The sequence below is a fragment of the Neovison vison genome, chromosome 11 (assembly GCF_020171115.1).
Source record: "Neovison vison isolate M4711 chromosome 11, ASM_NN_V1, whole genome shotgun sequence".
Taxonomy (NCBI): domain Eukaryota; kingdom Metazoa; phylum Chordata; class Mammalia; order Carnivora; family Mustelidae; genus Neogale; species Neogale vison.
This window is the reverse complement of record NC_058101.1, coordinates 13,191,000-13,208,210: the sequence shown is the minus strand read 5'-3', so window position 1 is coordinate 13,208,210 and position 17,211 is coordinate 13,191,000. Positions and strand designations below refer to the sequence as shown.

Genomic DNA, 17,211 nt, shown 5'->3' with positions numbered 1-17,211 from the left:
AAACACGAAAATAAGCAAAAATTTCCTTACACAGGTTCCTTATCCCTGGTATTCTTTCACTGTCTTCCTTGCAGGGAGGACACCAGTCTAGTGGGCACAGCTCCTCAGGAAAGGGGAGATCAGCTCCGTTCTAACCAGCCTTGTCACTTAATGATCTGACTGGCACTTATTCGTCACAAAATCCTGCCTCACTGGAACGTTTCAAAAGCCATTTCTGGAATAACGTCCATAGGGCCATCAAAAAAAAATCCTTTAAATAAGGATTTGTCTGAATGACATAATACCGCCGACGGAAATGTGGCAGTGTTGGCCTGGGCACCAGCACGGTACTGAAAACCTCCAACCAGCGGAAAAGCTACAGGTTTATGGACAGTTTCCCATTAGCTCAGAATCCGGCACCCAGCGCGTGTAACCTCTGGAACACCGAGTTCCGGTGCTGGGCGGTACGGAACTAACCGCTCTATTAATTCCAAGACGACCGAAAAGCGCGCACACGAACATTTGCACCCCCGATTTTGCAGGCATGCAAAAGATGTGAGAAACCTCAACACCGACAGGCAAATAAGAATGAGTAACTCGTGGGTTTATTTTCCCCGATTTTTTTTTTAACCGTAGTCAGCGAGGCCTCAGGGTGTCCTGACCGCCTGTGATTCATCATTACCAAGTTCCCTCTGGTAACAGTTTTCAAAGGAGGATCCTGGCGCAGGATCCCGCACAGCGGCGCTCCTCGCTGTCATTTTCCCGAAGGAAGGAGGGACGGTGTTCGGCAACAAGGCTGCGAAGCTCACGCCGAGCGACCCGGGCCAGAGCTCGCCGCCGCGCTCGCCGCACTCCGCCCCACCTCGCGTCCCCTCCCCCCAAACATGTCCGGTGACTGAGAGACGGCAGACCCCAGCCGGAACCGCGAGGGCGCCGAAAGCACCGACAAGCGGCCTTTCTCCTCAGCGAAGCCGGGAGCAGCCGAGGTCCGAAGCCACCGCGCCACACCCACCGCGCGCGCTCTTCTCGCCTCCCCGGGCCGGCTCGGCCCGGCTCCGCGGCCTCGCGCGCGCTCCCTACACGCCCCAGCGGGAGCCGCAGAAGCCGGCGTCCCGCTCCCGGCCGCCACCCGTCGCTGCTTCGCGCTCACACCCCTCCTCTCACCTGACGGCCCCCCAGGAAGAGCAGGACGCCTCTTCCCTCTGAGGTGCGGCCACCGGCTCGGATGCCTCCATCGCCTCCAAGAGACGCCGCCGCCGCTGGATACGGGTAGGCAGGGAAGGAAGGGGGTGGGACCGCGGGGGTCAAGGGGCGGGTGATGACATCACCGGAGGGGGCGGGGCCGGGGAAGCGCGCCGCCGGCCTGAGCCTTCCCGTCAACCCCGGGGGTGTCCTGGCTTCCGGTTTGGGTGTGGCCGCGGGGGAGCGGGAGAGGCCTCGCCGCAGGTGTGCTCCGTGAGCGGCGGGGCTGCGACCGAGGTTCTCGCGGATGGGGGAGGGCCGAAGTAGCGAAGTTACGGGGAGCCTCAGGCTCCGGGGGCGGGCACAGAGGTTCCAGTGGCTGGCAAAGGGATGGGGTTGCGTAGCAGTGAGAGGAAGCCCTTTCGTTTAGTAAACACAAAACCGGAAGTTTGTAGCAGGTAGCTCCGGGTTTTCGGGGTTTCCGGGATTCCGTTTTAAAACGTTATACGTAAAGGTACGGTCGTGGGCGTCCACTACGTGCCGGGCACTGCCGCGGATTTACTCGAGTCGTGATTTTTAGAGCTATGAGTGACCTCGTCGTCCGCTTTGCTTCCACTTCGTAGGTGAGGGAAAAGAGCTTCCAGACGGCCGGAGTGACTTGGTCAGGGTCACAGACAAGTCACTGTCGGACTAAGTTCTGGAACACCTCCGGACTCCTCTCATCTTCATCTATTTTTTTCTGTTGGTTCCCCTTTCCCCTTTCTTAGAAAACAAGTATCATTAGTACTCAACATGAAGGTTTGTCTTTCATTCTCAACTACATTTGAGGAAACGTCTGTAGAATCTAAAAAAGTTAGAATGTACGTTGACTTTATATCAGCGTCTGTAATGTACGATATTTTTTAATTGGGATATTCTTCCTCTCTGGTGTGGAGAGAGGGTCGAGGCAAAACTGCATTATCCTTTGTTCTCTTCGTTCTCATTTCAGAATTGAACATTTCCAAATACCTGGAAACTTGATGCTGCTTGTCTCTGGCATTATTCAGGTTTCTTAATCTAGTTCTGTACCTTTTCTACATAATAATTAAAAGGAGCTCGGTCTGTGTCCCATCTTTCAACAGTCTATGTAGTGCTAAGCTTCTACTCTGTATATGGCACATTGTTATACAAAAAAATGGACAGCTTGAATTTCATCCACAACCCACATTTCTTTACAGTTTAATATCCCTGCAATTGGAATGTAGCTTTTCCCTTTTTCATCAATACAGAAAAAAAGGTCCTCTTAAATTTGAGGTCATCTTAGATTTAGCGAAATAGAATGTGCATTATTTCAAAAGTATAACACATACCCCTGGTTTTAACGTATTTTAAGGTATTACTACATTCGCAAAACGTAGAAAATTTGGAATATCACTAGACTTTAGACAGTGAAACTTTTTGTCAAAAGAAAGTGGAACAGCATATTTAGGATACTTACGGGGAAAATGTAGGCTAAAGATTTTTATCCAGCAAAAGCAACTCTAATGTACAGAGTATATAAACTATTATCAACACTTGATATGGTATCAATATTTGATGAGACTATTGTCATAAAACCTTCCTGAAGAATTACTAGAGAATGAACATCAGACAACCAAAATGACTAGAGGACTCAAGGACTGGCTCAGGTTCTTTCTAGGAAATCATAAACCATTACATGCATTACATTTTGTGTTTCCTTCCAGTTTATTCTTTTTTTCTTTTGTAATATTAATATTACTGACTATATTTGTTTTGGTGTACTTTTCATCTCTGTAACTCATTTATTTTATAATTGGATATTTGTACCTCTTAATTCCCTTCACCTATTTTACTCATCCTACCCATCCCATTTCTAGTTTATTCTTTTTTTTACATTTTTTTATTAAGGTGATTTGTTTTAGAGAGAGAGAGCAAGCATGCAGTTGGGAGCAGGGGCAGAAGGAGAGAGTAAGTGAATCCTCAAGCAGACTCGACGCTGAGCACAGAGCCCGTCACAGGGCCGGAGCCCAGGAACCTGAGATCATAACCTGAGCCAAAATCAAGAGTTGGTCGCTCAACTGACTGAGCCACTCAGGCGCTTCTTAATTTATTCTTTATTACTAATTCTTCTGAGATCTATCACCTCATTTATGAATTTTTCCCACTTTTTTGAGGTAAAAAAACTGTAAGATATTTTAACTGTGCAATGTAATGATTTGATAAAAATATACATTGTAAAAGGATTCCTGCCATCTAGCTGAGTTTTTCTAATTCTGAATCATGTTGTTCTTTGCTTTTTTATTTTTTTGTTTAGGTATTTTAAAAATAGTAACAAGTTTTGATCTATTTTTGTGGCACATCTTTCAGGTATGTTTTCATCATCTATAATGATGATGTTATGCTCTTTTTAAAAAATAATTTTGTATAGTATTTGAGCTTGGAGTTTTTTTTGTTGTTCATTTTTGTCAAATTATTATTCCTGAATTTTTAGTATGGGCCAGGCTTCCTCATTCAGAAGGCTAAGTCCATTAGTAAAATAACATATATTAAGAAAGTCGAGTTTCTAATTTATTGCAGGGAGGGAGTTCACATTCCAGAACTATGGGATGCCTCACCAAACAAAGGAGTAGATAGGAATTCCTTTGTTATAGGAATTTGGGGAAGTGTGGAATTTAGAAGAAATTGAAATGAAGTAGTGGTGTGTAGGCTCAAAAGAAAGTGAGGCTTTTGTAAAGGGGTCTCCATTCTTTCTGGACTCCAACATAGACACAGGCTGCAGTTTTCCTGGAAACTGCAGTTAAAATAGTTGTGTCTTTTGTCCTTTTTTTAAAGTTCTGCCCCTGGGTTGGAAGTAGAGACTGCTGCTCTGTGTTAAATGATTTAGGTCATCTAGCTAAGATTAGGATATTTTAATCTTAATGGATTGATTTCAAAGAGCAAGCTTTTAGACAGTCCTTCGGCTCAGGTCATGGTCTCAGGGTCCTGGGATCGAGTCCCGCATCCGGCTCTCTGCTCAGCAGGGAGCCTGCTTCCTCCTCTCTCTCTCTCTCTGCCTGCCTCTTTGCCTACTTGTGATCTCTCTGTCAAATAAATTAAAAAAAAAATTAAAAAAAAAAAGAGTAGCAGTTTAAAACCCCCAAAGTCATGGGGTTTTCTGACACTTTACAGCATGTTTGTGGGAAAAATATCTTCTGTTAACTTTACAGCTGGCTTTACCTGCGTCTATTATCTATACCTGATGAATGGCAAAGCAGATTTATGCATTCTTAGTCCAAGTTCATCTTTCCTTTCTCAAAGCGATGAAGTTTTAGAATATAAGTGAGGTTCAGTGGGGTCGAGTCTGGAGCTGATGGCCAAGGAAGAATTCTTGAGACGTCTTTGGTGCAAAATGATGGTTTATTAAAGCTGGGGTCAGGACCCGTGGGTAGAAGGAGCTGCTGCCCTGGGGGTTGTGAGGGGTGGATTATTATATACTATGGGGTTGGGTTAGGAAAAGGGAGGGTTTGAAAGAACTTTCCTGTATTAAAGAGCTTTGCTATTTGTCTAGATAAGGTGGTTTTTTCCTTTTTGTAAGGTATTAGTAGTAAGATAGTGGAAAGCTTCGTGGAGGAATGTCACACTCCTGCTATTACACGTCCTTATAAATTAGCTTTAGATTTGGAAGAAATTTAACCTTATTTACACTTCCCTGTGCCTCAGCCTCCCTCCATTTCATGGAGGGGAAGATGACATTAAGGCTTCAGGAACTGAGTTATGGGTCTTTGGAAGTTAGGCTATTGATAAGAAAGCATCTTCTTTGTAAATCACTAGGATATTTGTAAACTAGGGGAGACTCAGGTCTTGCAGGATTGTGATCTCTATAAATTATTTGTTTTTCCTTTAGGGTATCCGGGAATGCCTAGGAAATGTTTCATATATCCCATGGTGGGGGTTGCGGGGTGTCATCTTCTGCTTTGTCCTCAGCTTGACTCTGTTCCCTTATCAACAGCTTTCAATAAAACTTATCTAACATCAAAAAGCTCTTTTTTCTGTTGCTTCTGTGAAATATTAAAAAAAATGTGGTTTGATTTTGTGATTTCCTGACTCTTCCCTTCTCAATTTTGATTTGTCAAAGACCCACTGTCTCTTTCCTTTATTTCTGTGTCCCTGTGCCTCATATATATATATATATATATATATATATATATTTTCATAGTTATATTTTGAAGGCATAATACAATGATTTATTTTAAAATATTTTGGCATAATTTTAGAAATTTTAAAATTAGAAAAGTTGCAAATGTAAGGCAGAGTTTTTTTCTTTTTAATTTTTAAATTTTTTAATTAACATATAATGTATTTTTAGCCCCAGGGGTACAGGTCTGTGAATCGCCAGGTTTACACACTTCACAGCACTCACCATAGCACATACCATCCCCAATGTCCATAACCCCACCACCCTCTCCTTACCCCCTTCCCACCAGCAACCTTCAGTTTGTTTTGTGAGATTAAGAGTCTCTTATGGTTTTTCTCCCTCCTGATCCCATCTTGTTTCATTTATTCTTTTCCTACCCCCAACCTCCCTCCACCATGTTGCATCTCCCCTTCCTCATATCAGGGAGATCATATGATAGTTGTCTTTCTCCTATTGACTTATTTCCCTAAGCATAATACCCTCTAGTTCCAAATAGCAAGATTTCATTTCTTTTGATGGCTGCATAGAATTCTATTGTATATATATATACCACTTCTTTATCCATTCATCTGTTGATGGACATCTAGGTTCTTTCCATAGTTTGGCTATTGTGAACATTGCTGCTATAAACATTCAGGTGCACATGCCCCTTCGGATCACTACATTTATATCTTTAGGGTAAATACCCAGTAGAGCTATTCCTGGGTCGTAGGGTAGCTCTATTTTCAACTTTTTGAGGAACCTCCATGCTGTTTTCCAGAGTGGTTGCACCGGCGTGCATTCCCACCAACAGTGTAGGAGGGTTCCCCTTTCTCCATATCCTCACCAGCATCTGTCATTTCCTGACATGTTAATTTTAGCCATTCTGACTAGTTTGAGGTGGTTTCTCATTGTGGTTTTGATTTGTATTTCCCTGATGCCAAGTGATACTGAACACCTTTTCATGTGTCTGTGGGCCATCTGGATGTCTTCTTTGCAGAAGGGCAGAGAATTTTTATATACGCTTTACTCAGCTTCCTCTAATGATAACATCTTATATAACCATGGTACATTTGTCAAAACAAAGGAATTTTTAAAAAAGATTTTATTTATTTATTTGACAGAGACAGAGCGAGAAAGGGAACACAAGCAGGGGGAGTGGGAGAGGGAGAAGCAGACTTCCCGCTGAGCAGGGAGCCTGATGCGATGCGGGGCTCAATCCCATGACCCTAGGATCATGACCTGAGCCAAAGGCAGATGCTTAATGACTAAGCTACCCAGGTGCCCCAAAACAAAGGAAATGATATTGGTAAAATACTCCTAAATAGCTATACACTTTATCTGTATTTCACCAGTTTTTCACTAATGTTATTTTTTTCTGTTCTGAATCCAATCCAAGATACAACAATGCATTTAAAATCTCCCCATCTTGATCATTATATGTTTTACATTGTTATGAATATCTTCCTGAAATCTTAAATGCCAATTGGATTTCTATAAATCAAATAGTTCACATATAGGAAGTACTGAGTCCTGAGGTCAGAACTTCATGAACATAGTTGGAAAACAGCCAACCTCCTGCGTTTTGAGGCAGGTTTCTTTGCCCAAAGGTGTTGCAGTAGCCTGAACTGGCTTGAAGCTAACTATTTAGAAGAACCCAGAGAAATTCCTTTGTGAAGGAAATAAACCTTTACAAAATGCAAATATTCTCTTAGGTTGTCTATGAATTAGAATATGTACATAATACATTTTCCTGAAATATTTTAAAAATATTGCCTGCAGAGCAATAAATAGACAAATCATAGGTTAAAAATTAAATATAACTTTCCAAGACACTTTCTTATTTGACTTAACTACTTATGCAACAGTAAATGGAGGTAAAATGTAATAAATGATACTCCCAATTTTAACTTGCTATTATTGATAGAAAACAGGTAACAAACCTAAAAATCCCTAAGAGAGGCTTCAGATCCTTGTGGCTTTCTAGGAAATGTCCTGTATGTGCATTAGGTTCTGCCCTAATTGGAGGATAAGGTCACCTTCATAAAGAAAATTCCTTTTATGGGGAGCCTGGGTAGCTCAGTCATTAAGTGGCTGTCTTCAGCTCATGATCCCAGGGTCCTGGGATTGAGCCTCACATAGGGCTCCCTCCTCAGCAGGAAGCCTGCTTCTCCCTCTCCTACTCACCTGCTTGTGTTCCCTCTCTTGCTATGTCTCTCTCTGTCAAATAAATAAATAAAAATCTTTTTTTTAAGAGCCCTTTATAATAGAGGACATTCAAAGCCCTATTCCAAAGATCCAAATTCAGCCACAATCACTGTTCACCATCACACTCAGATTGCCTCCCAAAGTTACACCCTTTTTTTTTTTTTTTTCTTGACGGAAACAATGTTCACATGGTCCTCCTTATCCTTGGCTTATTTTCCCACCTTCAATTTGATAACCAGAACCTCTAGCCCAGGGGCCATCAAAATTCAGCACATACCAGAATCACTTGGCTTGCCTGTTAAATAAAGCACAGATTGTGGACCCCACCTAGCATTCCTGCTTCAGTATGCCTGGGTAGGGCCTGAGAATTTGCATTTCTAACAAATTCCCTACGGATGTGTATGTGTGGTGCTGCCAGACCTATGATCATATTTAGCGCTGCTCTAACCTGCTTCCTCTAGTGTATGCTTTGCACATGGGTGTATATGTTCTCTTTCTTGCTCTCTGCCTGTCATTTACTACCAAGGGAGAGAGGACAGACAGACAAACAAGAATCCCCAGCCCTGAGCCCATATAAATATCACGTAGAAGGGAAGGAACACAGAATGAAACAGAAAGAGCTGTGGGTGACATGGGAAGAAAACCGGGAGGGGATGGTTTCACAGAAATAAGAGTGTCTCAGCTGGGAAGTGAATAGCTGTAGGAGTCCATCACTATCCAGTTCCACTCACGCATTGATGCTGGGCTTTCTCCTCAAATTCTTAAAAACTTACCCTTCTTCCTTTTAAGGGGAATTAAAAATGTACTAGACTAATGAAAAGTAGGATTTCCACACAGAGTGGTTATTCAGATAGAGGCTCAGCACTGTTGAGGACATTGACTATTTTCATGAGTGATCAAGGGTCCTCCCTTGCAGATATCTGAAAATGGAAGGCTATCACTAGATAATGATAATGATAATGATAAGGAAGCCATCAATAGGTCGCCTGCATGAGGGCACTGTGCTTTACTCAGTTGAAGGAAGAAGGATGGCCTTCAGACATCAGTTTAGCTTCCACGAAGCTCCCTTGTCCTTGGCAATCTCCTGACCCACTGCCATGTCATGTAGTTTCTCGTAAGTTAAGCCTACTCTTCCATCTCTCTCTACTCCAGTATTTTCCCACATATGATGAAGTCCTTCTCCACCTGAGCTCCTTAAAGAGAGAATGGACAGTTGTTTAAATATTGATGAGCACTACAGTAAGTCAAGAATAGAGAAATCACCATTAGTTTTGATAATAGGGTGATTTTTGGTGACCTTGGTAAGAGTTTCAGTGGAGTAGAAGGAACAGAATCCAGGTTAACATGTGTTGAAGATGAAAAGGGAAGTAAGGAAGAGGAGTGATCAACTGTGGACAACTCTTGAGTTGTCCATTTTTTCTGTGAAGAATAGAAAAATGGATTGTGGATAGTGAATCAGATATATAATTGAGGATTTTTTTAAATGATGTGAGATGATTAAATATTTTTCTATGCCAATGGGAATGATTTAGTAGAGAAGGAAAGATTGATGGTGTAGGAAAGAGATCTGAAGAAATTATGTCCTTGAAAGTCGAGAGGGAGTAGTATCTAGAACAGAGGCGGATGGATTGGCCTTTAAGTGGAGCAGGGAAAAGTCTTCATTGTAATAGGAGAATACAGAGAACGGGATGTCCTTGAGGAAAGTTCATAGATTTAGTAGTGAGAAGTTGAGAGATCTCTTCTCTGACGGATCTTTGTCAGTTTCTGCATTTGTATTTCTGAGATCTATTTCTATTGAATGTGGAAGTGTTATTTTGATGGTGGTGGTATTTGGTCAAATAGCAGGTTATGGGATTGTTATCACAGTAGACTTGGGAAGACTTTGTGAAGTAGTTCTGGGAACTACATCTATCGGGATAAGTAGTTGTTTATAGAGAAACCAGCTATTAGTAAAGATAGCTCAGCCTAGAAAGTGGAACACATCTAACATATTTAGTGATAATTAATGAGAAGTTGAGGGGAACTGCTAATAATGGGGAAAGAAGTAGTTGAGAGTATAGCAAGATACGTCCTATTACGTGGGTGGAGCACAATACCTAGAACTATATAAACGCAGGCAGCATTAAAAATTTTGGTACACAGCCTGGCATATAGTTTGCAGCTGTGATGTCTGAAATCAGATAGCATGTCCTTCCCTAGTTAAAGCTGATTTAGGAACAGAGTTCAGTCCCAAGTGTGATGGAAAGGAGGCGTTAGAATGGCAAATATGAGGCACGACCTCATTCTAGCAAGTAGAACTTTCTGGAGAGGTCATCAAGATGGTGAACTTGGCAAGAAAATAAGATTTTATCCTTTTACTAGGACTAATGTATAAATTTGCGAAGTGGAAAGTGACCTAGAAATAACATAGGGGTGGGGGGCCTGAATGGGTTATTTGGTTAAGCATCTCACTCTTGATCTCCACTCAGGTCTTGATCTCTGTGTCTTGAGTTCAAGCTCTGTGTTGGGTTCCATACTGGGCTTGGAACCTACTTAAAAAGAAAAAAAAAGAAAAAGAATGCAGGGGTTTATTTCCTTCCTATCAGAAGATTCATGTTTTCTGGGGCCTGAAATTTTTATAGTTTTGAGAGCTCTCTGTAATACATAAGTGGGTATAAAAGAAAAAAATTGTTAGAATGAGAAAGGAAATCACAAATTATAAAAAGCTGACAAATACCATAAACATCAATCTATAAAAATAATGAAATAATTTTAACCATTAATTCCTTGCCATGATCTAAAGTACTTTTTTCCCTAAGCTATTTTGAATATAAACTCTCTAATTATGTTTTTATGTAATAAGATTTTATAATATAACTTTCTATATATTTATAATTTAAAAGCTTTCTTTCAATTTCATAATTCTTTATTAGTAATGACCTCTGATACATTGAGATGCATAAAACAGACATACTTGATGTATTTGGTACTGCATATACTTGTGTCCTACAAATACAGAAATTCAGGTACATTGTACATTTTCAGTCAAAAAGGAAAAAATGTAGGGGAGTTTATATTTGTATATGCTGCATTGTTGAGTATATTTCTGAACAGAGAATTTCCATTTTGACTCGGATTTGATGAGGACCAAATCTTTTCCTTATTATTCTCCATGTGGAATAATTAGTTTTCTATTGTTGCATAATTAATTACCACAAACATAGCAACATAAAGCAACACACATTTCTTATGTCACAGCTTCTGTGGCTACACAGTCCTGGAGGGACCCTGGGTCCTCTGCGCAGGGGCTCATCAGGCTGTAATCAAGACGTGGGACAGGCTGTGCTCTTCTCTGGAGGATGGACTAAGGAGGAATCCACTTCCAAGTTTATTCAGGTGTGTTGGCAAAATTCACCTTCCTGCATTTGTGTGACTGAGGACCCAACCATCATGGGAAGCTACCCATAAGTCCTAGTGGCTGCCCATGATATCTTCTCTGCAGAGGTAGTTCACAGCATGGCTGTTTGCTTTTTCAAGAGCAGCAGAATATTTGGTTCCAGTCAGCAAAGATGGAGTCTTATATAACAGAACACAATCATGGGAATGACACCCCATCACCTTTGCCTTATATTATAACCCAACCAAGGGAGTCACATCCCATGAGCTTTGCCATAAGTAAAGCATGGTTGGAAGCAAATCACAGGCTCCATCTGCCCTCAGAGTGGATTATACAAAGTTGTGATTTATTGGGAAATACTTTAAGGTGTTCATCCTGATGACTGGAAAAATTTTCCATAGACCAGGTTCTGTACATTTTATATCCTGTTTTCCCTCCATGACCCACATAGTTCTGGTGCTGTATGTGCTGTATGTCTGGACATTTTTATATCATGACATGACCTCTGACCTTACACTTCCCTGCCACTATGAGAGATAAATCAGTATGATGGCTACCGATACTTTATCTAGCGCTGTGCCTAGGAGCTTACTATGACGGTTAGCAGTGACTTAACTGTACATGAAAGTGACCAAGAGCCACATAATATCCCTCTAGAGTCAATGTTAATATATTCCTATTTTAACTCACCCTTGGCAGGATCCTACAGATATCCATGGCCATTCCAAAACTGACTCCTCTGAGGGGAAGAGTGCAACAAAGGGAAACAAAAAGGGAAAGAGATAGTCTTAACTCATTGCAATTATAATATCTTATTTTTGTAAATTTTATAAAAATATATGGCATTCCCAGGGCCTCAGGAGGGAACTGAATAAGTAAGGAACTTGAAGTTAAGTTTTATTAGTGGCATGGAAAATCTGCTTCAGCTTGCCACATATTTAATTACTAATTTATTTGACAGTTATTTTCTGGATCTGAAGTGATAGCCAGAATTTTAAAAACTTATGAAAATTTCTTACCCAGTGGAATGATAAAAAACAGGCAAACGAAAAACAGGGACCAAGAGTTCCCAAGAAAGTAAATTGAGCAGAAGCCATCCTCTGCATCTACTGAACATTCCAATTACTGTAGTTTAAAATATTTGGATTTAGATTATGGAAAAAAATAAAATATGTTCTTTCCCCTAAGGCTATATTTACTATGCAATTACTATGCTATGATGATAACTGTATGTAGTCTGTATTTTTTGTATTAAATTGTATTCTATTTAAACTTTGTGGTATATGTATTTTCAATTTTATTTTGATAGTAGAAATCACTGCTGCTTTCTGGCCTCCAAAACATTCTCTTTCTGCTCTCAGGACACAGAAAGAGAGAGACAGGACAGAGAGAGAAAAGAGAAGTAAGAGAGGTAGAGGGGGAGAGAGAGAAAGAGACAGAGTGGGAAAAGAGAGAGAGAGAATGAAGTACATTCTTTATTTTTGTTATCTGATAACTAAATATTCAGGGAAATGAGCCCTGCCTCCCTAAAATGAAACATACCCTTAAGGTGTTTAAGGTAATCCCCCTCTCCTTTGCTAGTGATTGGTTTAGAATTGGCCATGTGTTCCAATTCTAGTTAATTTAAAAGCAGGTGCTGAAAGTTCTGGGAAGGAGAGCCATGTTTGAGACTTAGAATGGCAACTAACTCCTAAGGAAAGCCTTGTGGAAGCAGAGAAAATGACTCAAAGCTCTGAATTAACCAGTTCTGTATGCTTACCTATGAACGTCCTGTAATGTGAGATGAAAACATGTGACGTCTATGGCGATTCACAGACCTGAACCCTTGGGGCTAATAATACAATATATGTTAATAAAAAAAATAAAAAATTTTAGTGAACCAAGAGAGACTATGGACTCTGAAAAACAATCTGAGGGTTTTGAAGGGGCGGGGGAGTGGGAGGTCGAGGTACCAGGAGGTGGGTATTAGAGAGGGCACGGATTGCATGGAGCACTGGGTGTGGTGCAAAAACAATGAATACTGTTATGCTGAAAATAAATAAAAAAATTAAAATAAATAATTTTTAAAAAGTCAAATAAAAAATTAAAAAAAAAGTCACTTCTAATCTGACGTTTCTAATACGGCAGAAAACACTCTAACAGAAAACACTCTAACAGTTTTAACAGCAGAATGTTTAACAGCAGAGTGTTTAACAGCAGAGAACACTCTAACAGAAATAGTGACATGTAAAATACAAACACACACGCAAATAACATTATTTTTTTTCTTTTTTTTTTTTAAAGATTTTATTTATTTGTTAGAGAGAGAGAGAGTAAGCACAGGCAGACAGAGTGGCAGGCTAGAGGCAGAGGGAGAAGCAGGCTCCCTGCCGAGCAAGGAGCCCAATGTGGGACTCTATCCCAGGATGCTGAGATCATGACCTGAGCCGAAGGCAGCTGCTTAACCAACTGAGCCACCCAGGCGTCCCTATTTTTTTTCTCATTACAAAAGCAATATATGTTCATTCTGGAAATTTGGAATTATAGGAATTCACAAGCAAGGTTAAAAAAAATCACTCAGAGATAACGATATCAATAGTTTTTATATATATTCTATTGAACCTATATATGCATTTTATATATTACATAACTTTAAAAATTAGGCTAATAGTTTTAAACTTGATTTTTTAAACTTAATAACCCTAACAATTGAAGGTTTAAGTAAATTAGTTTTAATTAGAGATTAAACTCAACCTTATTCTTTTATTTAGTTTCCTACGGACACAATTTTTAGTAATTAGACAAGCTCAAAGAATTGGCTCAACATTTGAAATTAGGCTAAAGATAAAACAGATGAAATTCTAAACATATTTTAACTGCCCATAAATATTATCTTTATGATTACAAAGTAAATTGTGAGATCATGTGACTTTAAAGAATTCCTACCTCATTTACACCTATATATATATATATATATATATATATATACTCCTTAGAAAATAAAGTTTGTGATACTACCTCATTTGTGATCCTACCTCATTTATACCTATATATATATATACATATATACGTACACATATATATATACATATATATACTCCTTAGAAAGTAAAGTTTGTGATACCCATTCCTTTTCCGGTATTTTTTTTCCTTCTTAGTTGGAGGCGCTAATTCAATTTCAGCTCTGTTTCTTAAGCTGAAATTGAATTAGTGCAATCTTTGTTCAATTCATTGTCATCCATTTATATCATTTATTGACTAAATTGAATTGCAAAAGGAAACCCAAATTATAGGCAGTTTTATATGCTAAGTAAAAGAAGATAGCCTAGATAAAATCTTAAGTATCTATATATTGGATTCACTCTACAGAGCATATCCTTTTTTTACAAGGAATCTTCATCTTTTATTACGATTGGAAATAGAGCAAATGACTGTAATATCAAATACTGAATATTCTCTGTTGAATGGTATATCTTTAATTTACTTTAATTTAATAAATTATTCTTTAATTTATATCTTTAATTTGATGCCACATTTACCTTTTGAGCTATAAATTTTAATTTACATATCCATATTATAATTTATGGACTGCAATACTTATATAATATACTTACTTCTGAAAAGTTTTTCATTACATAAGTAGCCTTAAGAAAATTTCTGAGTCTGAAATGGTGAGTAACCAAATTGAAACAATCCAGTTTAATAGTACCATTAGTATGCATGCATATAAGCAAATGAATACACTCATTTTTTTTTAAAAAAGATTTTTATTTATTTACTTGAGAGAGAGTGAGAGAGAGCACAGAGGGAGAGGGAGAAGCAGACTCCCCCCTGATCAGGGAGCCCTATGCAGGGTGATCCCAGAACCCTGAGATCATGACAGGCAGATGCTTAGCTGAGACTGACTGAGCCACCCAGGTGCCCCCCACTTTAAAGATTTTTATGTATTTAAAATGAATACGATCTGATACAATTTTATTGTAAGAAATTTTCTTATACAAAATCGATGAGGGGCTCAACCTTTCTTTGTGACATGAACTCCTTCGGCAGTTGGTTTGGCCTATAAACCCCTTTCAGGATAATGTTTCTGAATGCATAAAATAATACAAATAGAAATAAGAGGAAAGCAGTTGCATTGAAATACAGCTTTGTATATGGACCATAGGTTATAAACCCCTGCACCAAAATTTGAATAGCCCTTTTAGTTAATGTATCAAAAATGCCTGAGAACATATCTAAAGAAAACAGTTTCTTAAACATCCAAGAGCCAAGCTGATGTAGGTGTTCATTAAGCACATATCTAATGAAGCCCTTAAATTACGTCTTATATATGTGTGTTATTTTGTCTTTAAATCTGGAAGCAAGAATTATCATCAATTTAGGATTAAGTATATGATAAAGATTAAAGAAGAAGATTGATTTGCTGTGGCTTATCAATGGTATTGTGTCACCTGGTAGAACTGTTAAATCTTTAAAAGATTTTACTTATTTATTTGAGAGAGAGAGAGATAGTAAGAGAGAGCATGAGAGAGCAGAAGGTCAGAGGGAGAACCAGACTCCCCATGGAGCTGGGAGCTGGATGCAGGACTCAATCCTGATACTCCAGGATCATGACCTGAGCTGAAGGCAAGTTGCTTAACCAACTGAGCCACCCAGGCACCCTAAATCTTTGCATCAATATACATGACTTAAAAGTTAACTTTGAGCATTTTAGCATGTTACAAATTTTGAGCCTTGCCCAATTCAACTGTAGAGTTGGCACATGGATTGATTAATTAAAGGTATGGGCTTAGTAAAATAGAAAATATGAATGAAAGAGTAGAAGGAAGGAGCTGAATCGTGGCAAATAGAATCAGTGAAAGTGGAATCGGAAAAATAATGTAAGATATGGAAACACACATACACAGTTACACTGAAGAGTATGTATGAGAAGAGAAAAATAAGGAAAGACTATCAGTTTGATTAGTAATTTACTTTCCACAGTAACACTGCTCTGGAAAACTTGAAATTATATTTCATCTTTGAGTGCCACTATGTATGTCATATGAATATAATGGTATTTTGCCCATTTTTAGAGAAGTTAAATGAAGGCTGAATTTCTTTAAATCCTTTATAAACTTTTCTTGTCATGTATATTATATTCTCATAATTTTCATCCTTCCCCTTTCTCATGGAACAGGTAGAAATAGGCCTGAATTAAAAGAGGTATTGTGCCCACATATTTTGAAAACCATACCACTTAATGTGAGTATTAGTAGGTGTTAGTTACACATTTACAGTTTTTCTTTTCCTTTTTTCAATACTTTGTTGGTCTCTTTGAGCTGTATATATTAAAACTATAGTGTTCAATGTTCTTACGTATCAAATATCTTTTCACTTATGGTTTTGGTTAGATTTCTTATTTTTCTCAGGGACTTCTGATTTTACTTTAGTAAAATTTTACTTTAGTAAAATCAGAAGATAGAAAAAAACTCTCACATTAAAACAGAGGGTATATTATGTATAAAACATAATCAGTCTTTTCTTTATTGTATTTAAAAACAGTGTTATTACTCCAGTTAATTACCGCGAACTCTCTTGACCATGCATCCTAGAGGAATGTTCTAATCCCTGTCCAAACGCTACTCCCTCTAGGCCTCCCCTTTCTAGGAGGGCATTTCTCACTGTTCCATGTAAAGACTGGGAGGAAGGGAGCTACAGTGGAATGGATGGCGAGCTGCTTGCTGACTATTCAGACTTCAGAATGCTTTTGAAATTAAAAAAAAAAAAAAATTAGATTCATCGAATTTTTTTTTTTTTTTTTTTTTTTAAACCAGAGGAAGGAAGATGGATTTTATGGGCAGGGGAAATTCTTTCTGCTTTAGATATTATTGTAGCATAAGATATAATTGCTGCTAAGCCCCATGCTGCTAGCTTGAAGGCATGCCTTGGTTAAGGTTGTGTTGTGGTTTCTCATCCTTACTTTTTGGAATCTCTTTGCCTTAGGCCGTGGCTGTTTTAAACCTATATACATTAATAGACAAGGAGAAAGTGATAAGAAACCCATGTAATGTGTTATAGGAGCCCAGAATGCGCAGATGTTAATTCAGAAGTTTGCGATTATGACGGGATATTTCATTATTTTTCTTGAAATTTCTTTTTCTTTGTGTTTGTATTTTTTATTTGCACTTGAGTTTCTAACAATGGGATTTTGACAAGAAGAAGGATGTTAATATACACTTAAACTCGGCTTTGTTTGTATGTACATGTGCTGCCACCTTTGTGTTTATTATTCCCATTTGATGAATTTCACTACCTCGCTCTTCTTTATCTGATATCCTACATAGTCTATCAA

At 38.9% G+C, this 17,211-nt stretch overlaps 1 protein-coding gene across 1 annotated transcript in view; it reads right to left on the bottom strand.

The window, feature by feature from the left end:
- UBA6 (ubiquitin like modifier activating enzyme 6) overlaps nt 1-1,262 on the bottom strand; it is an 86,520-nt gene extending 85,258 nt beyond the window's left edge. Inside the window, exon 1 of the mRNA XM_044225102.1 lies at nt 1,144-1,262. Coding sequence (XP_044081037.1) covers nt 1,144-1,214 — 71 coding nt within the window. The 5' untranslated portion in view covers nt 1,215-1,262. The remainder of the gene's footprint in view (nt 1-1,143) is intronic.
- Between the last annotated feature and the right edge of the window lie 15,949 nt (nt 1,263-17,211).